This window comes from Lepidochelys olivacea (genome assembly GCF_965140295.1).
Source record: "Lepidochelys olivacea isolate rLepOli2 genome assembly, chromosome: 8".
In the NCBI taxonomy this organism is placed as follows: Eukaryota; Metazoa; Chordata; order Testudines; family Cheloniidae; genus Lepidochelys; species Lepidochelys olivacea.
In genome coordinates, this window is record NC_140418.1 from 79,636,669 (window position 1) to 79,663,867 (window position 27,199).

Sequence of the window (27,199 nt, forward strand, 5' to 3'; positions counted from 1 at the left end):
CTCTGTCTTATCCATTCCATCACTTCTTATTTCTTTACAGTCTACCTCATCAATGATATACAGTACTACTCCACCACCTTTGCTTTTATTTCTGTTTTTCCTAAACAGCACATACCCTTCAATACCTGTACTCCAGTCATGACTACTATTCCACCATGTTTCCGTTATCCCTATAATATCTGGTTTCACTTCCTGCACCAATAGCTGTAGTTCCTCCATTTTGTTACCTAGGCTCCTCGCATTAGTGTACAAACTTCTTAATTTTTGCTGTTTGGCTTCTCTCACATTCTTTACCCGATTCGGCACAGACATTCTATCGCCAGTATCACTGATTAGACTGGTATCTACACTACCCTTCCTCTTTATGTCCAGTCTCCTACCCATGGCTGTATCCTTTCTTACTTCATTTTCTTCCCTCTCAATGTTAAAATTTGGCGTGGCGACTACCTGGGCATCTCCCAACCGTATCCCCCAAATTCCTAGTTTAAAGCTCTCAATCAATTGTGCAGCCTTCACCCTAGAAGTCTATTTACCTCCCTACTCAGGTGAAGTCCATCCTGAGAGAACAGTCCTCTGTCCATGAATGCTTCCCAGTGGCCATACATCCCAAAACCCTCCTTATAGCACCACTGCCTAAGCCATCTGTTGATCATCAGAATCTTGTCACACCTTTGTTGCTCTTCTCTAGGAACAGGCAGAATCCCACTGAAGATCACCTGAGCCTCGATTTCCTTAAGCGTCTTCCCCAGTCTGGAATAGTCTCCTTTGATACGTTCCAGCAAGAATCTAGCTGTATCATTTGTTCCCACATGAAAGACAATCAGTGGATTCTTTCCTGCTCCCTTTAACATCCTCTTCAGCCTCAGGTTCACATCCCGTATGTTAGGACCTGGCGGACAGCACACCCTTCTGTTCTCTGGATCAGCTCTGGTTACAGGCCTGTCTATTCTTCTCAGTAAGGAGTCCCCAATCACATAGACCTGCCTTTTCCTGGTTACGGTGCTATTCCCCAGTCTATCCCCTGTTCCCTCTGGCTGCAAGTCCTCTCAATTCCTATTGTCCCTTGCAATCCTCTGCAACCCATCCCATATCCTCCTGGGGCTCATATTTGGTGTTATCTCCATTGACTCTTTCCCTCTTCCTATAGGACTTGCCCTCCCACCTTCAGTGACCACCTGCTGTGCCCCTTCTTCATTTTCCAACTCTGCAAACCTGTTCCTGAGCTCTATTTCTCCTTCACTAGCCCGTCGTTTCCTCTGCCTGGTTCTCTTAGTCACACGCATCCACTGTCCACTTTCCTCAGCAGTCTCCCCTCAAGAGTTCTTTGATCCTGCTTCCATCTGCAAGTCTGAGCTTTCCCTTCAGCCTCCTCATGTCTTTGCTCCATCATCTGCTTGATCCCCCTTCTGAACTCAACCAGAGTTTCCACCTGCATCTCCAATCCTCAGATCTTTTCTTCCATCAGTTCTAAAAGGCGGCACTTCATGCAGATGAAACTCTTTTCAGGTACCCCCTCCAGGATCATGTACATGCCACAGCTTCCACATCCAGTCATCTTCATTGAGTCTTCCACTGCTGGGTCACTATCACTGCTGCCTCTGTGTCTGTCATAGCCTTCCCACCTAAATCCTGTTAGTCCGGGAAACACAAACCAAACCAAAACACCACCACCCCCAGCAAAACAAACCCCCAACGAGCACCAAAACACTGCCAGGCCACCACACACTCCCTTCACTACCCTGTCTGTTCCTCTGCCTGGCTCTCTTAGTCTTCCCCCAAACTCCCCTTGCAAACTCCCACTCAAACGCCCTGTTTACAGCTCTGTTTGCTGGCTCCTGTGCCGCTGCAGCTGTCTATGCTGCTGCCTGACTGGCTGGCTACCTTTATAGGACCCCTAGTCAGAGAAGCCCCACCCCCTAATCAGGGCTCAGCTTCTCTCCCAGCAAATGTGGCAGTGAGCACAGCTGTGATACCACAGGTCAGACTCCACATGCAAGGCCTCCAACTATGGTTTAGCTTGGTTTACAGATTGAACAGAGACTGTCTGGACCAGTGGTTCTCAACTTATTTACCACTGTGGGCTGCATCCAATACTACCTCTATGGCCCCGAGGAAGTCACATGGGCCACGACTGTGTGCTGATTGGGCCAGAATCAGCCCATGGGCTGCAGGTTGAGAACCACTGGACTATGGACAAATCCCTGTCACGACCCACTTGGGTGAGACAGACCTGGTACCCTTACCTGACACAGCTTGCGCTATGCCCTCCACTCTCCTTTCTGACCTCCTGAGTGGTTCTACCACCTAGAAAGCTCATGCTCAAAGGAAGTGAAAAAGGTTCTACGACACAGTAGAAATTTCTCCACATGACTGACTTACCTGCAAAAAGGTTTCAGATTTGGTTCATGTCCCAACAAACCTCTCCAATGTCTGCAACTCTTTCCCATATTCTGGAATATGCTCTGACCCTTAAAAAATTAGGGTTATCCCTGAGTTCTCTTAGGGTCCACCTAGCACGTATTACAGTTTTTCACCAGCCATAGATGGGTACTCAATACTATCGCACTCAACCTCTACAAGCTTCCTTCAGGGTATAATAAACCTCTTCCCTCAACCTTGACTCCCTACCCTTTCATGGGCCCTAAACCCTGGTACAGAAAGGGTTGACTAGGCCCCTCTTTGAACCCATGACCACCTGTTCGCTAATGTACCGATCAACGAAAACAGCCTTTCTGATAGCAATTAACTTGGCTAGAAGAATAGGGGAGATAGCAGATTTCATAGGCATTGACTTTGTGTGTGCTCCAAGGCTGGAGCTCCCACGGGGAAAAAATGGTGGGTGCTGAACACCTACTGACAGCCAGCTCCCTGCCCTCCCCTGCAGTGCCTCCTGCCTGCCAGTGGCCCTGCCAATCAGCACCTCCACCTCCCTCCCAGTGCCTCCAGCCCGCAGCAGATCGGCTGTTCTGTGGTGTGCAGGAGGTGCTGGGGGCAGGGCGGAGTGAGGGCAGGAAGAGATGGGGGTGGAGCAGGGTCGGAGTGTGGGCAGGAAGAGATGGGGCAGTGTGGGGGTTGAGGGGAAAGGGTGGAATGAGGGCAGGGCAAGGGCAGAGCTGGTGGGTTGAGCACCCCCAAGCTGATTAGAAAGTTATCGCCGCTGGCAGCTTTGGTGGCGTATCCCCCCTACACAGCATTCTTTCCTGACAAGGTTACACTCAGGCCGCATCCAAGGTTCATCTCTAAGGTAACCTCCCCTTTTCATATGAGTCAGTCAATCCATCTTCCCATTTTCTACCCCAAGCCTCCCCAAGACAACAGGGAGGCTATACTGCACACCTTAGATGTTAGGGGAGCCCTAGCATTCTACCTCAATAGGACAAAAGCCTTTCAGAAGTCCCTGAGACTTTTCCTCTCTATGGCGGAAAGATCCAAGGGGTCAGCAATATCAGCCCAAAAACTCTCTAAATGGGTCTAGAATTGCATCAGACAGTGCTACCAAATTCGTAACATGACCTGCTCCTGCCTTGATCCGTACACTTTCCACAAGATCAGTCTCATCTGTTGCCTTCCTTAAGGATGTCCCTATCGCAGAGATCTGCAGAGCAGTGACATGGGCATCAGTCCACACCTTCGCAGAATACTATGCAATCACTGGGGACTCTGCTCCTGATGCCATCTTCAGCTCCACAGTGCTGTCATCTGTAACAGACTCAACTCCTAAGCCCAGCCGTCAAGAAGAGGTACTGCTCGGGAGTCACCTATCATGGAACAACCATAGGGACACTACTTGAAGAAGAGGTTACTCAACTTGTGCAGTAATGATGGTTGTTCAAGATGTGTCCCCCTGTGAGTGCTCCACAACCTACCCCCTCCCTTCTACTTTGGGGTTCTCGTTTATGACTATGCAGTAGAGAAGGAATTGAGGATGGTTAGCCCGGACAAGCTGACTAGCCTCGTGGCACAGCGGATACTGCTACCAAAGTTCTCCAATCAGCAGCGCAGAGACACAGACACACCTAGAATAAAAAGAATGAGGAGTACTTGTGGCACCTTAGAAACTAACAAATTTATTTGAGCATAAGTTTTCGTGGGCTAAAACCCACTTCATCGGATGCATGCAGTGGAAAATACAGTAGGAAGAGATAGCTTATGCTCAAATAAATTTGTTAGTTTCTAAGGCACCACAAGTACTCCTGTTCTTTTTGCTGATACAGACTAACACTCATGGAGCATGTCCTCAAAGAATCAATCCTGAAGCACTTACATGAGAGGAAAGTGATCAGGAACAGTCAGCATGGATTTACCAAGGGAAGGTCATGCCTGACTAATCTAATCGCCTTCTATGATGAGATTACTGGTTCTGTGGATGAAGGGAAAGCAGTGGATGTATTGTATCTTGACTTTAGCAAAGCTTTTGACACGGTCTCCCACAGTATTCTTGTCAGCAACTTAAAGAAGTATGGGCTGGATGAATGCACTATAAGGTGGGTAGAAAGTTGGCTAGATTGTCGGGCTCAGCGGGTAGTGATCAATGGCTCCATGTCTAGTTGGCAGCCGGTGTCAAGTGGAGTGCCCCAGGGGTCGGTCCTGGGGCCGGTTTTGTTCAATATCTTCATAAATGATCTGGAGGATGGTGTGGATTGCACTCTCAGCAAATTTGCGGATGATACTAAACTGGGAGGAGTGGTAGATACGCTGGAGGGCAGGGATAGGATACAGAGGGACCTAGATAAATTGGAGGATTGGGCCAAAAGAAATTTGATGAGGTTCAATAAGGATAAGTGCAGGGTCCTGCACTTAGGACGGAAGAACCCAATGCACAGCTACAGACTAGGGACCGAATGGCTCGGCAGCAGTTCTGCGGAAAAGGACCTAGGGGTCACAGTGGACGAGAAGCTGGATATGAGTCAGCAATGTGCCCTTGTTGCCAAGAAGGTCAATGGCATTTTGGGATGTATAAGTAGGGGCATAGCGAGCAGATCGAGGGACGTGATCGTCCCCCTCTATTTGACATTGGTGAGGCCTCATCTGGAGTACTGTGTCCAGTTTTGGGCCCCACACTACAAGAAGGATATGGATAAATTGGAGAGAGTCCAGCGAAGGGCAACAAAAATGATTAGGGGTCTGGAACACATGACTTATGAGGAGAGGCTGAGGGAACTGGGATTGTTTAGTCTGCAGAAGAGAAGAATGAGGGGGGATTTGATAGCTGCTTTCAACTACCTGAGAGGTAGTTCCAGAGAGGATGGTTCTAGACTATTCTCAGTGGTGGAAGAGGACAGGACAAGGAGTAATGGTCTCAAGTTGCAGTGGGGGAGGTTTAGGTTGGATATTAGGAAAAACTTTTTCACTAGGAGGCTGGTGAAACACTGGAATGCGTTGCCTAGGGAGGTGGTGGGATCTCCTTCCTTAGAAGTTTTTAAGGTCAGGCTTGACGAAGCCTTGGCTGGGATGATTTAATTGGGGATGGGTCCTGCTTTTGAGCAGGGGGTTGGACTAGATGACCTCCTGAGGTCCCTTCCAACCCTGATATTCTATGATTCTATGAACACAGCTACCACTCTGAAACCTGACACCTAGAGTAGAGCACCCATAGGGGGACACATCTCAAAGAACCATCGTTACTGCACAAAGTGAGTAACTTCTTCATGCACTAAAATCACCTCTGAAAAATTGAGAAATTATGGTTTGAAGTGTCTGCTTGCCTCCTTGTCTGTATTCAGTCATGTTTGTTAACTCTAGAACATGATCCAGGTCCCACTGAAGTCAGTGGAAAGACTCCCATTGACTTCAATGGCTTCATATTAACTTCACCTGAGCAGGCCACAGGTGACAAATATATACAGTAATGTTTATTATGTTCATTAATCCTGCAGAACCAAAACAGCTTATGGAGAGTGAGCTGGATTCTGTTCTCTCTTATGCCTCATCAACAGCATTGCTTACTAAGCACCAATCAGTTACATCTATGCGCGCACCAAAGGCAATTGGGTTGTGTATGTGTGACAGGCAGAACCTACTGTTGAAAAGGTCAGAGAAGGAAAGAACAGAGCTTGATTCTTAGCATCCTGATTGAGTTTACTGGGCTGGAAGCTAGAAAAAAAAACACACCAAATTTTTTACTTGTAAAAAGTTGAGCACTTTTATTGCAGAAATGATTCAAGAGACAAACACGGAACCTTACAATGCCATTTTTCAGAGCAGAATTGCACCTGAAGGGGAATCTCCATACTCTATGTAATAGGTGGGTACAGTGTTTGAGAACTGTGGTTCATTCATATCAGGAGTTATTACAGCTATGGTAATGGAAGATCATGTGTCTGAAAGCTTTGTAAATGTACTGATTCTGGGTACAAATGAAACCACCACTTCTCCAAGCCTGTTGAGGAGCACGGTTTAAGTCTCCAATGCACGTCCACAGATCTTCATATCTCCAGGAAACACACCATTTAGAATGATCATAATAGGAATGGAAAGTGGAATTCCCTGGTGTCTTAATGAGGTTTATGTTGTAGACGTGGTGTTGGAGAGAGCAGTTTGATGGAAGCTCCTGTCCATCATGCTGCCAGGATTCTGCTAACAAATCTGTCTGCAACTGTTGAGCCATCCAGGCTACGTAGATATCTGTGTAATTTCAGAAGATGTGGGAAAATGATGTTTAACAAAGACAACTGAACAAAAGTAGTTTGAAACAGTCTGACTAATATTCCCTTCCCCTCTCATTTTCTAAGCTCTCAATCTCTTAGTTTTTGAGATGTCAGTAGTCCTCCAACCACCTTAGAGTCTTCCAGAGAAGAGACAGCCTGAATCTCTAATGCAAGGAATAAGCAGGGAAAAGCAAGCAACCAACCAACCAAACACACACTGGAAAAGAAATCGTTCATACCTTCTTTGTACATGCTGAAGCAGCAAAAAAGAAATACACAAGCCCATCTTTTTCCTTTGAGTAGTAAAAGTAGAGTAGTTTTAAGAAGATCCCTATACTGAACACCTTACAATACAAAGTGCCATGCAGCTTTTCTCTTTGCTCTGTCTTGCTATTAGTATATCTCCTATTTTGTGTATTTGTTAGTGGTTTCCAAAAGTGTCAGTATTATGATGCAACAATGTTCCCTACCCACTGTTATGTTCCTGTCTGTGGTTGAACTTGTTTCCCTCCAAGAAAATGCTTTGTTTGTTTCCCAAGAACGTGTATTTGATAAGGACAGTTTTTCTTACCATCAACAAAAAAGCGTGATTTAGCAAAGTGGAGGAAGTTTTCTCCCTGGGCTGACTGGAGTTTGGAGAGGTGGCGCCAAGGGACTAGAGGCAGTGCAGAACCTACACAGAGCTTTTGCAGATTTGGGAGGTCAAGCTGAAAGATGTCAGGGATGGAGCAGTTGTAGATGTTTGGATTGTAGCATAACAACTGTTTGTCTGAACAAAACCAAAGACATTAACAAGTACAAGATTAGGAAATATTAAAGATAAGCGATTAAGTTCTAAAGTACGGTTCTAACCTGACAAGTGTAACTATAAATTTGGTGCCTTTTCACTCCTCACATCCTGTCTCTTTAGTATGTTCAAGGTCAGATTTACTGACTTTAGTGACAAAAAAATATTTCTACTGCTTTTTATTCCTATTAGCCCTGCAGGTCAACACAGCTGAGAGCGTAAGCTGGGTTCTATTTCCTCTTGTGCATCACTGACAGAACAGTGAGTGAAGGCCTCAGTCCTGCAGACACTTCACACACACAAGCAGGTCACATGTGTAAAGTTAAGCAAAGGCATGTCTGCAGGATCAGGTTCCAGTCATTCCACCTGTGAAACCCCTTTCCCAGCAATAGGGCTGCAGAAGGGTCACTGTGGGTAGATCCACAAAAAGATGTAAGTGTCTAACTCCCACTGTAGGTGCCTAAATTCAAAATTTAAATCCTCAAAACCCCTGCTTTGCTGCTGCCTTATACTGTAGGTACCTATGTTTCTACTGGTAAAGTCTTCTAGGTGCCTAATTTCAAATAGCCAGAGCATTCACGCAGGATGTGGTCGATCCAGTTTCCCCTGCCGGATGTGGGGCAGGGACTTGAACTCAGGTCTCTTACTATCCAGGGGAGTTCCTTAATCAGTGGGCTATGGGGCAGTGGTGGGCCGCCGCTTCCTGCAGCTCCCATTGGCCGGGAACGGCGAACCGCGGCCACTGGGAATTGCGGGCGGCCGTGCCTGCAGACAGTCAATGTAAACAAACTGTCTCACGGCCTGCCAGCAGATTACCCTGACTTGGTCACATGCAGCCCACAGGTTGCCCACCACTGCTATGGGGTATCTGGGCTAGATGTTTCTCAGACCTTCCTGTTGAAGTTTGTACAAAATACTTACATATACATTGGGCCAGGGAAAAAGGGAGAATGGCTCTATAGCCCAGTGGTTAGGGCACTCACCTGGGAGACTGAGGTTCCAGTCCCTGCTCCAGTGATGCTGGGCTTAAGGGCACCACCAGTGGTTTTTGCAAGAAAGGACTAACCTGGCTTAGACACCTAAATCTAGGAGAGTGAATCCCATGTAGCAGGACGTGCCTCCTGTTAGCTGCCTAGCTCTCTTTGAGGAACAGGACATAAACCCCACCCATCTCCTCAGCATTTCCTATTTGCTAATTTATATAGTTTCTCCACTCCAACATGTTGGCTTTTGTGAATCCCATTCTTAGGTGCCTATCCCTCCCAAGCATTGTACAGGGAGCCTGGGCACCTAACTCAGGGCTGTGGATTCCAATAACTGGCAGGGCACCTAAAATTCAGGGCATTGAGACACTGAGTTTATGTCCACCTTTGTGGATCCTTCTGCAGCCCTGTTGCTGGGAAAAGGGTTTCACAGGTGTAACTGATTAGAACTTAGACTGTGATCCAGGGATGTAATGTGGCCTGCAGCATCTTTATCACTGAAGATGTGTGATCAGGAAAGAACAGAAGTTGACTTTCAGAATCCAGGTTGAGTTTGCAGCGCTGGTAATTCAGTGAGTCATCTCTCGACTTGTAAACCGAGCACACATGATATGAAAAGCATTGAGGGACAATGAACATTGCATCCCACAATGCTTTTTACAGTCACTTTTCAGCGCAGAATTACATTCTGAGATACCTGCCAGTAATCAAAAGATTTATTTCCATTTGTGTTAGTATTGATATTTTATGTGACAAAAGGTCCTCATATAAATTCCTGTCTTCCCACCCCTGCTATTACTACATGCCATATTTTACCTGGAGAAGAGCTCAATGTAGGTCGAAAACTTGTCTCTCTCACTGACAGAAGTTGGTCCAATAAAAGAAATTACCTCACCCAGTTTGTCTCTCTGATACCTTGGGACCAACACGACTACAACATTGCAACATATTTCTGATGTATCAGTGCTGTTACTCCAGCTCCAACAAGGCCCAGTGGTGTTTTAAATCATGAAGAAAGTTTAAATTATTATTATTATTAATGACCATTATGCATTTTTACAAAGCTTTACATTTTCAAAGCCCTTTACACACAAACTGAGGAGGAGGTTGTCATACCTATTTCTGCAAACTGGTTATATCTGAACGTTATACAGATGGCCATCTGTGCATTTTGCTTTCCGGTTGGTGGATATCCATAACCCTCCTCAGGAAATGGAGGGAACAGAGGGATGCTGTGAATCCCCCAGAAACCTTGTGATTTGTCCAAGAGCAGAAATCCTGTCAAAGTACAGTTACTGCAGATAAATTAAGAAACCCATCTAGGAAATACATAAGAACATTGTACTGTTCTAATACCAGAGGGCAATACAATTCAAGTTGGATGGTAATGTCCTATTTTAACTTTATTTATGCTACTATTATATATTACCTTAATAGATAATAAGTCAACAACACCACTTTGCACACCTACGGTGCCTCCCATTCAAGGATCTCTAAACTTTTCACAAATATTATTGCATTAATCCTCGTACCTCTTTTTGACCCTCGTACCTCTTTTAGACCCATTTTATAAATGTGGACTCCGAGGCATAGAGAGGGTAAGTGACTTGTCCATGGTGTCCCAGAAAGTTTGTGGCAGAGCTAGAAATACAACCCAGCTATTTTAGTTCCCATTGTATTGCCTTTCTACAGCATATTTTTTTCAAAGGATCCCAAAGCACTTTACAAACTATAAATACAGGAATCAGTTTACCTATCACCAAAGTGCAGCCATCTCTATGGAACAGAATCACTGATTCATGACAATGCTACATTACATGCTAGGAAAGAAAATGATTAATACATTCGCCAGTGGAACCTGACTGGAGCTGATCCCCTACTTCGGAAAAACACCATGGGATCTTTAACGAGCGCAAAGGCCAACACCTCCTTTCTACTTCCCATCCAAATTATATTTAGAAATCTAACAGCATAAGAATAATGGCATTGACTCTGTCTCCACATCATAGCACCTGATCCTCAGCCAGCCTGAAAGGGATTCATCATGTAAGAGAAAACTACAATGTCAACATGGTGTCCACCACCATTGAGCAAATCCCTCCCCAAGCGGGGCTTAGAGGAGGCAGCAGGTGGGGGGAGAAATTGGTCTCACAGCAGGCATACTGCCGTGGAGGCAGAGAAGAGACAAGGTTTCCAGGGACCTCATCACATCTGCAATCTGAAGATTTAGGGGAGTCAAAGACTCTGCTCATTCTACAGGGAGTCTGACCAAATCTGGCCCCCTTCCTCCTTGGAACAATTAGAAATTCACTGAGTCCCCAATTCAGAAACCACATAAGCATGTGTTTAACTTTAAGCATGTGCTTAAGTCCCAGTGACTTCAGTGGGACTTAACCACATGCTTAAGTCATTTCCTGAATCGTGGGCTCAGTTCCTTAACCTCCTATGGAATTTTCCATTGGTAGAGCAGAATTTGGGGTTTGTATTTCTCATTCTGTCACATAGGATAGTTGAAAAGCTGTTGCTGTCCCAGCCAGTGTTGCTGGCAGCACAATGCGCAACTGGGCAAAGGGCAGAGTGTGGCTCTCTCCTTGCAAAAAGTGAGGAATATCAATTTCAGCGCCTGTGAGAAGGGTGTAAGGGCACTATAGATGTGGAGCTGCTCTATAGCACAGATGCCGTGAAGAGAAATCCAAAAAAAGTAGATACAGCATTGGCATGTGTTAATATTACCCACGCCACAAACACTACCACACAAACCGCTCTTTCGCTTTGGCCTAAACAGGGGTTTCATTTTCAATATATAGAGCTAGATAAAGACAGAAATTCTCATCCATAAAGAAAAAAGCAGAGAACAGAACTATCCCTGTACCTTTAGTGTGTCCTTGTTTCCAGCTGTAATGCTTTGAGTGAGGGACATCATCATTGTATATCACATAGACAGTGCTGTCGTTCTGCAGAGAAATATCCAATTTGTGACACATTAAATTCAATGAAAGGAAAGAGTATTTCTATTTGTAACAGAATAAAGAACTTCAGAGATGGAAGACTTTGGGACAAATTCTCCTCTCACACTGCTGCAACCTCATTGATTGTAATGGGGTTAGAACTGGAATAAATTAGAACAGAATACAGCTTTGAGATTTTGATTCTTTCATGTAATATGAAATGCAACCAAAAAATGCATGTTCTCCTGAACAGTAGAAGAGGCCTTCCCAGAGAGATGGCTAGGTCAGATATGTGCAACAACACGATTTGTAAGCACTTTATTGGGTAACAACCTGCAGTGCAGCTTTTTCTTTTTCTTTGCAATCTGTTGTTGATTTACAACCAGATGTTGGAAAAGTGTTTATCAAATGCTTGTTTAGGAAATGCAGCCATGCCAACTGTTCTTCTTTAGGAGGAACAGTCCTAACTTTAACAAGGCACACATATTCCATCCTGTCCTTCCTAAAAGTTCTCTTTGCCTAATCCAGTGGTTCTCAAATGACGGCCCACAGGCCGCTTGCGGCCCAATCAGCACACAGCTGTGCCTGATGTAACATCCTCAGGGCCATACAGGTAGTATATACTATGTGGATGTGGGCTGCATAACACACAGAGAGCTCCATATGCAGCCCACAATGGTAAATAGGTTGAGAACCACTGGCCTAATAGTTTTCAGTAGAGTTTAGAGGTGTTTTTCTCCCCATATCTTGGCAGAACTGAAAGATTAGTAACTATTGGCTACATTCTGGGATTGTAAACAGCATCTTCCACTTACAAAGCACAAGGATAATGCAAATATTTGATTGACTTCTTGAAATCTCTCCCATACACAAATTCAAATAAACTAAAAATGTTAAAATAATGTTACTGGTCTAATCTGAACCCACAAGAAAAATGCAAAGACATAGCCAAGATTAACACTCAGTGTCTAATTCACCCCTTTGTGACCAGAGATGGGGGAAAGTGATGGTACATTCTCTAGATTATGGACAGTTGTGAAGTTACTCAGAATTATAGGACTAAGAACCACTGTGCTCAGAAAAGTAAGGAGGAAAATGTACATACTAGATTATATGGACAGCAAACAATAGTTACACACATAAAGCTTAATTCTGCCACCTATATTCAGGTTGAGCTTGATTCTCCACTTCCTTGTACCTTGTATAGTCATTTATATCTGTATATAGTGGGTGTAAGATGTTTGGATCTAATACCATTTTCAACCACTTTGCACAAGTCTAAATGACTATGCAAGGTGCAGAACAGTGGAATATCAGGCCCATCAAACAGTATGTTGCATTGCAAGTAGCCATATTGATTTCAGTGGGAGTACATGAAGATTCAAATACTGCTCAGCATGAGTAAGGATGACAAGACAGGACCCATAGGGACAGTGTAATAATCTGAATTTTGAATATCTTTTCTATTGGCAATATATTATTTATCATAATTCTTTAGTATTTGTATTGCGGTAGCACCTAGAAACCCATCATGGACAAGGAAACCATTGCACCAGGTGCTGTACAAATACAGTCCAAAAGACTTTTCCTGCCTGGAACTGGGCTCCCAGGAGAGCCAGCTGAGGTCACTCAATTAGGGTGAACTGCAAAGAATGGGGCAGACAATCCTCAAAACTGGTGGATATTCCAATACTTAGATTTAGTAAGCCAGCCCCAGTTAGCTTCTGCTATACTTCACGGGTTACTCAGAAGTCCATAACACAGTTCCCTTGAAGTAACCCAGCCTCAGGCCTACACCTAGTTACCCAAATCAGATATAATGAGGATTAATAAAAATCTTATTTAATCATATAAGAGAAAAGGTTCTACCAATCCCAAAGGATTGGACACATTACCTCCCAGGTTAATGAATATTCCAGATCTCACCCAAATACAAGTTTACAGACAATTCTTATTAACTAAACTAAAATTTATTAAAAAAGAGAGAGTATGGTTGAAAGATCAATATACATACAGACATGAGTTCAATTCTTGAGATTCATATTCATAGCAGAGATGGTGAACTTCGTAGTTGCAAAGAGTTCTTTTAGAATTTAGTCCATAGGTTACAGTCCAATATCCAATATTATATTCAGGGTGTACCAGCTTAACTGGGATTTCAATCTTATGACTCAAACTTCCCCTGAGGTAGCTTAAGGAGATCTGAGATAAAAAGGATTGGGATCCAAGGGTCTTTTATACAGTTTTCTAGCAGCCACTTGACCGTACAGTCCTGGGTAAACAATAGGCTTTTGATGTAACCTTCTGTTTCCTAAGCACCACCAGTAATTAGTTACACAAATTAACATAAGGCAATTTATCCATTAGTTAGTCTATCACAAACTTCAAAGAGACATATAGACACTGACATTATTTCACGCAAGATTCATCTAAATATTAATATTCCATTTTGATTTCTGAATTAATAAGTGACAGACAGGAACTGTTTGTTTACACGGCTAACGTTTATGAGTACACACAGACAATTAGTATCACTTCTAACAATATTAGTTTGCATTTCAAAGTTCTAGCCAATCTAACATTGAATGGCCCTCATTACCATTCGCATACTTTCTAATATGACTTTAAAGGTTGGCTTTGGGTCATTCAGCCTGCAAACTGTTTGACCCTTTCTGGCCGTGTATTATACTTTGTATAAGATTTGTTGCAATTATATAACAGTGGTAGCAATAATGATTTGCATGATTATATTTTAATTAGACAATGTCACACTGTCCCAAAAAGCTTACAATCTAAGGAATCCTTAGCAATATTTAAACTGTGAAAGGTTTTACAACCCAGAACTTGCTCAAATACATAGGGCCTTCCAGTAAACCTGCAAGCAATCTGCCCTCCTCTATGAATGTTTTCAGACCTGTGTTGGTGCAGATCAGTCAATGTATTCCTCTTTTTTATTAATATGAAATATTTTAGTTGAACCTCATCCATCAGGTCACACAATGCTTATAAACACTTATTTTGGCTCAGTCACTGGTTTCATTTCATTTACATTTTAGAAGTGTTTTTTAAACTATAATATAAAGAAAATGTGTTAAAATGATAATAAAATATGCCTTGCCTTGGATTTATGAGCTTCATAAAGTTGGTTTAATGTTTGCCCCAGGGCACTCTGTGTCATATTGATCAGGAATTTACTCAACTGCCAAGCTTGCGTCAAAGAATCCATGTAAATGTACTCCAGTCCAGTCCCGGGACTCTCTTTTCTGATATACTTTGGTAACTTGTAAAGAAGAAACCTGAAACAATGAAGGATTATTAGTAATTATAAATCAGTCCATTGGGATGGATAAGCCATAGCCCCTTCTGCCTTGTGTCACATGAGAGATTTGAGTCAACAGGGCCTCCCGCAGAGAGAACTGTATCCATGAAAATAAACTTCAACTGAAAACATTTTAAAAGTATGTTCCAAAAATATAAAAATATGTAAAACAGAAACATATCCACAGCGTGAGTCAGTGTTCTGTGATTGCCATTGTGGATGGCAGACTTACACAGCTTTGCTTCAGCGGAAACAAAAGCCTTAGGCAACACTCAGCCCTAATGTAAGTGTGTGTAATTCCATTGAAGTTAAGGGAGTTAAATCCACTTACAGTGCGCCTGACTTTGGCCCTTAGTATTCTAGACACCCTGAAGCACATCCATTGCTATTTAGAATAGTTTGCAGTGTAATTCTACACTGAAAATTGACACTGTCTTATTCAACAATTCTGCTCTCTGTTTGTGTCACATCTGGTGACAGAAAATCTTTTTTATTGCTTTTTACATGTTAGCCCTTCAGAGCCCTAACACAGCTAAAACAGAATGAGCAAGATTCTATTCCTCTTTGTGGTTCATAAACAGAACTGTTCAGTAAGTTTCAATCAGTTACACCTGTGAAAAGGTGCAGAAGGCAATGGGGTTTCACAGATGTTGCTAGGAGTCTAAGGCTATTTCTACACTTGCAGAGTTTTTGCACTGTAAGTTTCATCAGTGATAGGGAACCGGTGAAAGTAAAGCACTGGTTTGTGTACTCACTTAATTCCTCAGGCATCAGAGAGTACTTCCATTACTGATGAGAACAGCACTCTAGGGCAGCTATTCCACAGTGCAGCTCTCTCCAGTTTGAAGATGGGTCTTGTGGGAAGGGGTGTGTGTGTGATCACGGGGCATCCTGGGTCCCTGCACAACCTCCTCTCCCCAAAGACTGATCAGCTCCAGTAGCTCAACATTGCTCCAAGCAGGAGATGGTTTGCTCCCTGGAACAGGCATTGTCACCTGGCCAGATAAGTGAGGACTTGCCAAGAAAACAGGAAGGGGAGTTCCAGGGGCTTTACAGGGGGAGGGGTGGATGTCTGTTTACCGGGCATCAGAGCAGCAGAGCTGCCAGCCAGAGTGGTCGCCTAGGCACTGGGGGAGATCCTCCGGAGGCTAAAAGCTGTGTAAATAGGAAGAATGTGTCTTCACTTGCACATCACTGCAAAAGCATCACTGGTAAGAGCTGTATGCCTCTCGTGGAGGTGGTTTTCTTTTTGTGGTGAAACTTCTGAGTTTCACTGCAAAAAGTCATTGGCAAGTGTAGATGCTCCCATGGTTTTTGCGCAAAAAAGGGACTTTTCCCACTTTAAATGGCAAAGTTATTGCCTGTGACTGAATTTTGAGTTAATAGAATTAATGTCTCCGCTCTTAACATTTTTTAGTGTGCTACTTACAAACTGAATATTTTAAATTACCATGTCCTTTGTTTGGACAATTATCAAGATACTGCCTAACCTTGGCTGCATCCTGGAGATGCTGAGTGCCTTCTGTGAGGTGCTGAGGGTCCCCAAATTCCGTTGACTTCAGTGGCCTTCAGGACACTAGCACCTTGAAACAGGAAATCAGCATCTTACATAATTTGACACCTTAGGTCCTGTTCCTATGAAAAGATTCCAGGCAGTATTCAAATGAATGAAGAAGAGGCACATTCTGCCCTCATTACAGATTACTGATTTTACAATCCTTTGTGCAGATTAAACTTTTATTGAGTACAGAGCAAGTTTTACACAAGTAAAGATTACAAGATTAGCTCCTAAATGTAATGTAAATACCTGGGGACATTTGACAACTTGTTCCCTTGAGACAGAGTTTATTCCAGATGAGTCTTGGGAACATAATTGTTGCCACAGTAAATCAGACAAGTGATCCATCTAGTTTAGTATGAAATGCTACAGAGGAAGGTGCAAGAATGCCAAAAATAAGCAACTATGGAATATTGTAGAATGAAACCAAAGATATTGAATACTCAATTCACCCTGCTGCTAACTGAATACTGTAATTAGAATTCAGTACAATTTGTTCTATAGCACGCAATTGTCTTTTGTGCGATAGGAAATTTTATGCAACAGTTTCACTTCTGCTCCTCATTGCTACTTCATACCACACAAAATCGGAATCAAGTAACCCTTGAATATTTTTTTAGCAACAGGCCTGAATTACCAAAAAAGTGAAGCGTGTGGCCTTCTTGGTCAAGGAGCCATACTTCAAAAGAAATTTCCCACTTTTCCCCCCTTAAAAACTTGATTCTTTGTATCTTTGGACCCAAACTTGTAAACTGATCTACACGGGTTCACACTGATGCAGGAGTCCACCTTCACAGATCATTTTGCAGGGTTGGGGCCTTAGCTACTTGTCTCTGAACATTTAAAATGTCTTAAATTGTCATAGAATCATTTCATTGCTAACACCCATGATTGTGTAATATAAACAATATAACTGAATAGCAAAAATGTACAGGCCTAAGGGATATGATGTCTCATAAATCTTTAATAACAAGCACAGGAGAGGAATTTTCCTGAGCATCTGGACTCTGTAAGTTTATGTGTTTAGACATGTACAAATCCTACGCTGAAGGGAATGAAAAGTGATGTTGTCTTTACCGTGTTGACAGGCTGTGCTAAGGATCTGACCCTGCAAACATTAATTATTATTTTAATTATTGTAGCACCTAGGACGAGAGCCCATTGTGCTAAGCAAACATAGAACAAAGACAGTCTTATGAACTATGAAGCATTGACTTCAACGGCACTAGTCATGTGCCGAAAGTAAAGCATGTGCTCACGTGTTAGCAGGATCAGGGCCTAATTTTACAAGTATGTTACTTGTATCAATCTGTAAGAAATGACTCTTTTCTTTTTAAAATTGGTTGATGTTTATCGTTAGTGATCAGTGTTTCTAACAGTACTTGTTCCATTGCTAAGACCTGTGATTAGATTTATGAATAATAATAATAGTTAACACTTTTCATGGTCAAGGTGCATTATCTAATTAATCAGTGTAGTGATTTAACACTGTAAGCACATTGCTGCCAGTTACTGCTGCCAGTTCTAGTACTGGCATTTCTGGAGACTGACTGCCCCAAGTGACCTACAGTTCCAGAAGATGACATAGAATCGTAGAATATCAGGGTTGGAAGGGACCTCAGGAGGCCATCTAGTCCAACCCCCTGCTCAAAGCAGGACCAATCCCCAACTAAATCATCCCAGCCAGGGCTTTGTCAAGCCTGACCTTTAAAACTTCTAAAGAAGGAGATTCCACCACCTCCCTAGTAATACATTCCAGTGTTTCACACCCTCCTAGTGAAAAAGCTTTTCCTAATATCCAACCTAAGCCTCCCCCACTGCAACTTGAGACCATTACTCCTCGTTCTGTCATCTGCTACCACTGAGAACAGTCTAGATCCATCCTCTTTGGAACCCCCTTTCAGGTAGTTGAAAGCAGCTATCAAATCCCTCCCCATTCTTCTCTTTCGCAGACTAAACAATCCCAGTTCCCTCAGCCTCTCCTCATAAGTCATGTGTTCCAGTCCCCTAATCATTTTTGTTGCCCTCCGCTGGACTCTTTCCAATTTTTCCACATCCTTCTTGTAGTGTGGGGCCCAAAACTGGACACAGTATTCCAGATGAGGCCTCACCAATGTCGAACAGAGTGGAACGATCACGTCCCTTGATCTGCTGGCAATGCCCCTACTTATACATCCCAAAATGCCATTGGCCTTCTTGGCAACAATGGCACACTGTTGACTCTTATCCAGCTTCTCGTCTACTGTAACACCTAGGTCCTTTTCTGCAGAACTGCTGCCAAGCCATTCGGTCCCTAGTCCGTAGCGGTGCATGGGATTCTTCCATCCTAAGTGCAGGACTCTGCACTTGTCCTTGTTGAACCTCATCAGATTTCTTTTGGCTCAATCCTTTAATTTGTCTAGGTCCCTCTGTATCCTATCCCTATCCTCCAGTGTATCTACCTCTCCTCCCAGTTTAGGGTCATCTGCAAACTTGCTGAGGGCGCAATCCACAACATCCTACAGATCATTTATGAAGATATTGAACAAAATCGGCCCGAGGACCGACCCTTGGGGCACTCCACTTGATACCGGCTGCCAACTAGACATGGAGCCATTGATCACTACCCGTTGAGCCCGACAATCTAGCCAACTTTCTATCCACCTTATAGTCCATTCATCCAGCCCATACTTCTTTAACTTGCTGGCAAGAATAATGTGGGAGACCGTGTCAAAAGCTTTGCTAAAGTCAAGGAACAACACGTCTACTGCTTTTCCCTCATCCACAGAGCCAGTTATCTTGTCCTAGAAGGCAATTAGCTTAGTCAGGCATGACTTGCCCTTGGTGAATCCATGCTGACTGTTCCTGATCACTTTCCTCTCCTCTAAGTGCTTCAGAATTGATTCCTTGAGGACCTGCTCCATGATATTTCCGGAGACTGAGGTGAGGCTGACTTGCCTGTAGTTCCCAGGATCCTCCTCCTTCCCCTTTTTAAAGATGGGCAGTACATTAGCCCATCCTCTCTTTAATCACAGAACAGCACTTTCCCACACTCTGCTTGTCAATATGCCTCAGCCTGGATCCATCTGGAGAGGGTTCAGTTTTATTTTTCAATCAATTCTTGGCCACTGAGCTGATATGGCTACGGAAGGGGGTCAATTCACGCCAATGTTTTGTTATGATACAGACACCTATGAGGACTGGCCTAAGACTGAGATAATAACAAAGAGTCCCAACTTTCCTACTTTCAACCAAGTTTCCTAGCAGTGAAAAGCCACTTTCGCAACAACTCACTGTAATCTGGGTGCTACCAATGTTGCTTGAAATGCACCTGACTCCCAGAGGCTTGCCATAAGAACACAGCTTGCATGCTCACTTTGATCATAGGAAATTAGGTTTTTTTTGTCAACCAATGATCATTTTGTAGTTAGTCATAATGCAATGATGAATTAGTTACAATGAAATTCAATCAGATTTCAGTAATCTACATTTCACTCGCCAGACATGGTTCAAAGGCTACCTCCAAAGTAAAAGAGACTGAGACACAAATTTATATGCATTACAGTTCTCTGATCCATCTACTTAATGATTTTACATTCCAAAACTTCTCCATACATGTTCTTTACCTACCAATCAACCGGGTCACCATCTTCACTTCTGCAGGAAATTTCAGCTGCCCACAGGGACCTGATGGAACAAAATAACAGCAAAAAAGCACAACTCCATAAAGATCCTGCAGTCATTTCTGGTCTCAGCTCTACAGAATGAGCAAACTGTAGATTTTAAAAGGAGAAGTTGTTTTGTGAAGTGCATTTCTCTTGTTTGATTCAGTTTCAACCCCATCAGCCCTCAACACAATGTTTCACAGCAATAAAAACACATTTCCCAACCAGCTGCAGTGCTGCAAAGCACTAGTGTTCTTATGAGATGCTAAGCTATGGGGTCGTTCCCTTTTCCAGTACTATTTCTGCATACAGAGCATTGGCTCTCTCATCTGGTATTTGGTGCACAAAATGTGGATAATACATATTTTACATTTTGAAGAGATTGTTAGGTTTGGCTGACCTCTCCTATTGTGAATCTTTTTTGCATTTGATTGGACCGGACCCCCTGGATTCTGTAGCCCTAACTTTGGTAGAAGTATGAATTCAGTTCTGGATCTGAACTTTGAAACTTGGGTCTCTCTTAAATTTTCTGGTGGAGTCTTTTGTCTGACAAAGCCAACGCTGTTCTCACACCTGTCTGCAAGTACCTTTGTGGTAGGACAGCTGTGCACTGTTTCAGAATATAATAAATAATAAATAATAATACTTAGCTCTTATATAATTCTTTTAATCAGTAGATCTCAAAGAGTTTTATAAAGAAATATTGTTACAGCCATTTTACTTTTATCATCTATTCTTTTACTCTACCAATTTCATATAGCCTAATTATGCCACACTGTGGACCAAATTCTCAGTCTCATTAATGAAACCTCATCTTTAGCCTTCTTCAGATCTTATTGTTCAATCAGACCAGCCACCAGGAGAGTTTTGACATTATGTCTTCTAACGGTCAAGTTACAGTAGTGGCTTTTCTCAATTCAGTGATTTTTGCTTGCCCTGTCCTTTTCTTGGTGTGAGTGCTACTATACCTAAGACTATGTCTACGGTACAGAAACTACACCACCATTGCTATGTTGGCATAGCTATGCTGGCATAAACCCATAGTGTAGATGCAGCCTAGACCAATGGAAGGGGTTTTTCAATCCTTGTGGGAACACTACCGCTCAGAACAAAGTCTATATTGACAGAAGCACTTTTCTTTAGACAAAGCTACTAACTGGGGGTTAGCTGTGCCTACGGTGATCAGGGGTGTGGTACTGTCAACCTAACTTTTAAGTATAGGTCAAGCCTCAAGGATGAGTCCCTGATAAATGTGACTCTTTAGTTATTGTCACTTACTGTGCATGCTGACTAGGTGTTTAGAATGACAGAGCTAGAATTCAGTGACATCCACATCATCCAATGTATGCAATGTACATTATCATGTTATTTGTCTTCTTAAATCAAAACTATAGAACAATTTACTCTGGATATCTGCAAACACTTTATTTCATCATCTTGTCATGTGGTAAATGTCAAGACGTATTGTGGTAGCATCTAGAAAAAGACTAGTATAATGCAGCATATTTATTCTGGATAAATCACACTACAATGCACTGCAGTTTGATTTACAAATGTGCTTTTGATTTATAGAATGGAGTTCCCCATCTCCATTAATTTATCTTTGTTCCTGAAGGAATTCGCTTTTGTGAAGTCAAACAGAGTCAGTATGGTGAGCAAATTATAAATCATTTTCCAGCAGCATCATTACTACTTCCTTAATGTCTCTATTGATTAAAGACAAAGACAGGTTTAGAAATGGTTACAGGAGTTAATGCATTTAGAACAGGGGTCTCGAAGTCCCTTCTTGCAAGCCATCTGCGGCCCGAGAACCTCCTCACTGTGGCCCGTGGAGGAGAGACCCATGCAGCCGTGCTGCTGGCTCTGTCTGCTGCAGGTGCCGCCCCCCACAGCTCCCATTGGCTGGGGGAGAGGGACGGAGATACCAATACTAGTCTCTGGGCAGAGTCAGCCGTGGAGGCAGCGTCACTTTTTTCCACAATGAATATAAACAAGTCAAAATACCGAACACAACTATCTGATGCCCACCTTGCTGCAATCCTGAAGGTTTCAACTACTCAGTCACTGAGGCCAAACATCAACAAACTGACAGAACTGAAGCGTTGCCAGGTGTCTGGCAAACACTAAAAACTCTATGGCAGGCGAAGAATTGTATAAAGTTGTATGACAGTTTTATTATTTCTAAGAAATTCAAAATAAAAAATGCAATATAAATGTTTTCTTTTCTGAACACCATCTTCAGTGACATTATTGGCCCGCTGGGAGGATTTGAGGACTGGCACTGGCCCTAAGGTAAATTGAGTTTGAGACCCCTGATTTAGAACACAATCTTAGGGTCACCATAGCTCTAAAACAAAGAAGGGGGTAGGCATTCAACATTTTTAATCTAAGTCTGATTCTGCATCCTTGTCCACTAAATCATGAGTGAACAAGTAATGCAGGATCCAGCTTATGTATTTGTATAGTTTTCCAAAACACAAAACAATTACAATTGTACACAAAGCACTACAACTACAGAAACACAAGATTTAACTGTCTTCTGAAAATGACCTGCTCAGATTAATACATTGTAGTATAGCCAATGACTATCAGTATTACTGTAACAGTAATTACACTTCCAAAGATATTTTAAGTCCAACTGCCTAGTTTACACTAATACTGCAAAACTCCAGGCATCTTGGCTTTATTTCTATCAAGACAAAATTTCAATATGACAAATCAGGCCAGAAGAACCTCAACCTAACCTCAAAAATTTCACCCATATCTTCATGCAAGCAATTTTTCATATGTAAACACTCAAATGTGTGTGTGCAAATTCTGCATTCCTTGAATAACCAAAACTCACACTGACTTCAGTGAGAGTTTTGTGGGTGCTCAAGAAATGCAGAATTTCAGGCTATATTTACATATGTAAATTAGGGTGTTATTTCTCTAGATACCAATTTAAAAATACATATTCCAATAAGGGCTGTCAAGCGATTAAAAAAATTAATCATGATTAATTGTGCAATTAAAAAAATTAATCGTGATTAATCGTGCTGTTAAACAATAATAGAATACCATTTTTAAAAATATTTTTGGGTGTTTTCTACACTTTAAATATATTGATTTAAATTACAACACAGAATACAAAGTGTACAGTGCTCACTTTATATTATTTTTATTTCAAATATTTGTACTGTAAAAAACAAAAGAAATAGTATTTTTCAGTTCACCTAATACAAGTACTGTAGTGCAATCTCTTTACCATGAAAGTTGAACTTACAAATGTAGCTTTATGTACAAAAAATAACTGCATTCAAAAATAAAAAAATCTTAAACTTTAGAGCCTACAAATCCACTCAGTCCTACTTCAGCCAATTGCTCAGACAAAATAAGTTTGGTTACACTTTGCAGGAAATAATGCTGTCCGCTTCTTGCTTACAATGTCACCTGAAAGTGAGAACAGGTGTTCGCATGGCCAGTGTCACAAGATATTTATGTGCCAGATGCACTAAAGATTAATATGTCCCTTCATGCGTCAATCACCATTCCAGAGGACACGCGTCCATGCTGATGATGGGTTCTGCTTGACAATGATCCAAAGCAGAGCAGACCAACACATGTTCATTTTCATCATCTGAGTCAGATGCCACCAGCAGAAGGTTGATTTTCTTTTTTGGTGGTTTGGGTTCTGTAGTTTCCGCATTGGAGTGTTGCTCTTTTAAGACTTCTGAAAGCATGTGCCACACCTCATCCCTCTCTGATTTTGGACAGCACTTCAGATTCTTAAACCTGGGGTCGAGTGCTGTAGCTATCTTTAGAAATCTCATATTGGTACCTTTTTTGCGTTTTGTCAAATCTGCTGTGAAAGTGTTCTTAAAATGAACATGTGCTGGGTCATCATCCGAGCCTGCTAACACATGAAATATATGGCAGAATGCGGGTAAAACAGAGCAGGGGATATACAATTTTCCCCCAAGGAGTTCAGTCACAAATTTAATTAATTCATTATTTTTTTTAACAAGCATCATCTTCATGGAAGCATGTCCTCCGGAATGGTGGCCGAAGCATGAAGGGGCATATGAATGTTTAGCATAACTGGCACGTAAATACCTTGCAATGCTGGCTACAAAAGGTCCTGTGAACGCCTGTTCTCACCTTCTCGTATTATAAATAAGAAGCAGGCAGCAGTATCTCCCGTAAATGTAAACAGACTTGTTTGTCTTAGCGATTAGCTGAACAAGAAATAGGACCGAGTGGACTTGTGGTCTCTACAGTTTTACATTGTTTTGTTTTTGAGTGCAATTATGTAACAAAAAAAAATCTACATTTGTAAGTTACACTTTCACAATAAAGAGATTGTACTACAATACTTGTATAAGGTGAACTGAAAAATACTATTCCTTTTATCATTTTTTACAGTGAAAATATTTGTAATAAAAATAATAATATAAAGTGAGCGCTGTACACTTTGTATTCTGTGTTGTAAAAGAAATCAGTGTATTTGAAAATGTAGAAAAACATCCAACATATTTAATAAATTTCAATTGGTATTCTATTTTTTAACAGTGCGATTAATCACGATTAATTTTTTTAAGTTAATCGCGTGAGTTAACTGTGATTAATTGGCAGCCCTAATTCAAATTCATTGCTGTGACTGCCAACAAGAGTGCCCGTTAGATCCAAATGTGTTGGTGTTTTATGTGACATGGGCATGTAACTATTGGGAATTGGACTGAGATCACTACAGTGTTAAGCACAATGGGACTCAAAGTTCTAGGCAATGCTGCAATGCAAACGACAACAAAAAAAAACCTCATTAGCTACTGAACAGCCAACAGATAGTAACAACTTTTAATTGCTACTGGTTGAGGCTGGATTCAAACTCATAACCTAAAGATTAAAGACTTTGTAGTGCATTACTAATCCTATGACCCAACCAGTCTATTGCCTAGTTTACAGCCTTGTTAGAACTGGAAGGGACCTCTATGGGTTATGTAGCACATCCCCTTGCATCTTGACAGGATCAGTTTCATTTCTGAACAACTTTAAAAGGCTCATTCAGATTGCTTTTCTTGTATTTCTACCAGTAGAAAAGGCAGAATCAGATACAAATTTCTAGTGAATTATGGCCTTGATTTTCTATGGAAAGAGATGTTTAAAATTCATAAAGACATTTAACTATTGCCACAAAGGAATCCTACAAAAAGGGGAAACATGGACAAATTGCTAAGGATGAGTACAAAAGATTTGAATAGCAAGGAAAGCAAAAAGGCTAGGGCCAAAGTGAGTTACTCATAGCAAGGAATATAAAGGGCAATAAAAAGAGGTCCTATAAATAAATTATGAAGAAGAGAAAGATGAAGGAAAGTGTAAGTCCTCTACTTAGTGCGGACAGAAGAACTAATAATGGATAACATCAAGAAGGCTTCAGTCTTCACTCTTTTGCTCCAGTCTCCAATAAAAAAGTAAATTGTAACAATAGACTTAACACAATTAATATTAACAACAAGAAGGAAGACATACAAGTCAAAATAGGGGAAAAAGAGTTTAAAGACTGTTTAGAAGTTAAATGTAGTATAGTCATCAGGTCCTGATGACATTCATCATAGGGTACTTAAGGAACTAATTGAAGCACTCTTGGAACTGTTAGCAATTACTGTTGAGAACTCATGAAGGACAGATGAAGTCCCAATGGACTGGAGAAGGGCAAACGTAGAACCAGTCTTTAATAAGGGGAATAAAGAGAACCTTAGAGAACTACAGACAAGTCAGCCTAACTTCAATACCTGGAAAGATACTGGAACAAATTACTAAACAATTGATTTGTAAGCATCTAGAAGATAATAGAGTTATAAGTAATAGCCAACATTGATTTGTCAAGAATGAATAATGCCAAACTAACCTAATTTCCTTTTTGACAGGGTTACTGGCCTAATGGATAGGAGGGAAGCTGTAGATATGATATATCTTGATTTTAGTAAGGCTTTTGGCACAGTCCCACAGGACATTCTCATAAACAAACTAGGGAAATGTGGTCTAGATGAAATGACTATAAGGAGGATGCAAAACTGATCGAAAGACCATATTCAAAGAGTAGTTATCAATTGTTCACTGTCAAACTAGGAGGAGATATCTAGTTGGGTCTGTCTTGGGACCAATACTATTCAATATTTTCATTAATGACTCAGATAATGTAGAGGAAAGTATGTTTATAAAATGTGTGGATGACACCAAGCTGGGAGGGATTTCTGGCACTTTGGAGGACAGGATTAGTCTTCAAAATGACCTTGACAAATTGGAAAATTGGTCTGAAATCAATAAGTTGAAATTCATTAAAGCCTAGTGCAAAGTACTACCACTCAAGAAGGAAAAGTCAAATGCACAACTAGAAAATGGGGAATAACTTGCTAAGCAGCAATACTTCAGAAAAGGGTTATAGTGGATCACAAATCGAATATGAGTCAAAATATGATGCAATTGTGAAAAAGGCTAATGTCATGCAGGGATATATCATTTTGCATGTAAGAGACAGGAGGTAATTGTCCCGGTCTACTTGGCACTGGTGAGACCTGAGATGGAATACTGTTCCATCAGTTCTGGGCACTGCACTTTAAGAAAATTGTGGAGAAATTGGAGAAAGTCCACAGAAGAGCAACAAAAATGATAAGAGGTTTAGAAAACTTGACCTATGAGGAAAGGTTAAAAAACCTGGGCACGTTTAGTCTTGAGAAAAGAAGACTGAGGGGGGAACCTGATAACAATCTTCATATATGTTAAGGGCTGTTATAAAGAGGATGGCGATCCATTGTTCTCAGTGTCTACTGAAAGTAGAACAAGAAGTAAGGGGCTTATTCTGCAACAAGGTAGATGTAGGTTAGATATTAGGGGGAAAAATTCTAACAATAAGTATAGTTAGGCACTGGAATAGGCTTCCAAGGGAGGTTGTGGAATCCCTGTCATTGGCGGTGTTTAAGAATAGGTCGGAAAAACACCTGTCATGGATGGTCCAGGTATATGTGGTGGTGGGGGGGGTGGATTAGATGACCTCTTGACGTCCTTTCTAGCCCTACGATTTTGATTCTATTTTTTGGCAGCATGAACAGCATTGACTTTGGGTTCCTCATCCTTCTGGGAAAATTCCTTTTTGAACTTCCTTGCAAAAGCTAAGAAGGAAACCTTAATGAAATTAAAGAATTTATACCATTTTCTGGAAAAGCTCCTGGTTTTAATACACTGATAGGATTTCAGTTTTCAATGTCTAAAGACTCACTGCCACATGTATAAAAGCTAAAAATGTTAGCAAGCAAAGAACATGTACCCCAAGTCAC

The 27,199-nt window shown here is 41.8% G+C and overlaps 1 protein-coding gene across 1 annotated transcript; it reads right to left on the reverse strand.

The window, feature by feature from the left end:
• Positions 1-6,177: 6,177 nt before the first annotated feature.
• Positions 6,178-19,964, reverse strand: DNASE2B (deoxyribonuclease 2 beta; the record flags this gene model as incomplete). Its single annotated transcript, XM_084637644.1, has 6 exons — positions 6,178-6,624; positions 7,219-7,416; positions 9,534-9,695; positions 11,290-11,371; positions 14,484-14,661; positions 19,852-19,964. The coding sequence occupies 6 exons, from the start codon at positions 19,962-19,964 to the stop codon at positions 6,281-6,283; spliced, it is 1,077 nt and encodes a 358-aa protein (XP_084493770.1). The 3' UTR covers positions 6,178-6,280.
• Positions 19,965-27,199: the final 7,235 nt, after the last annotated feature.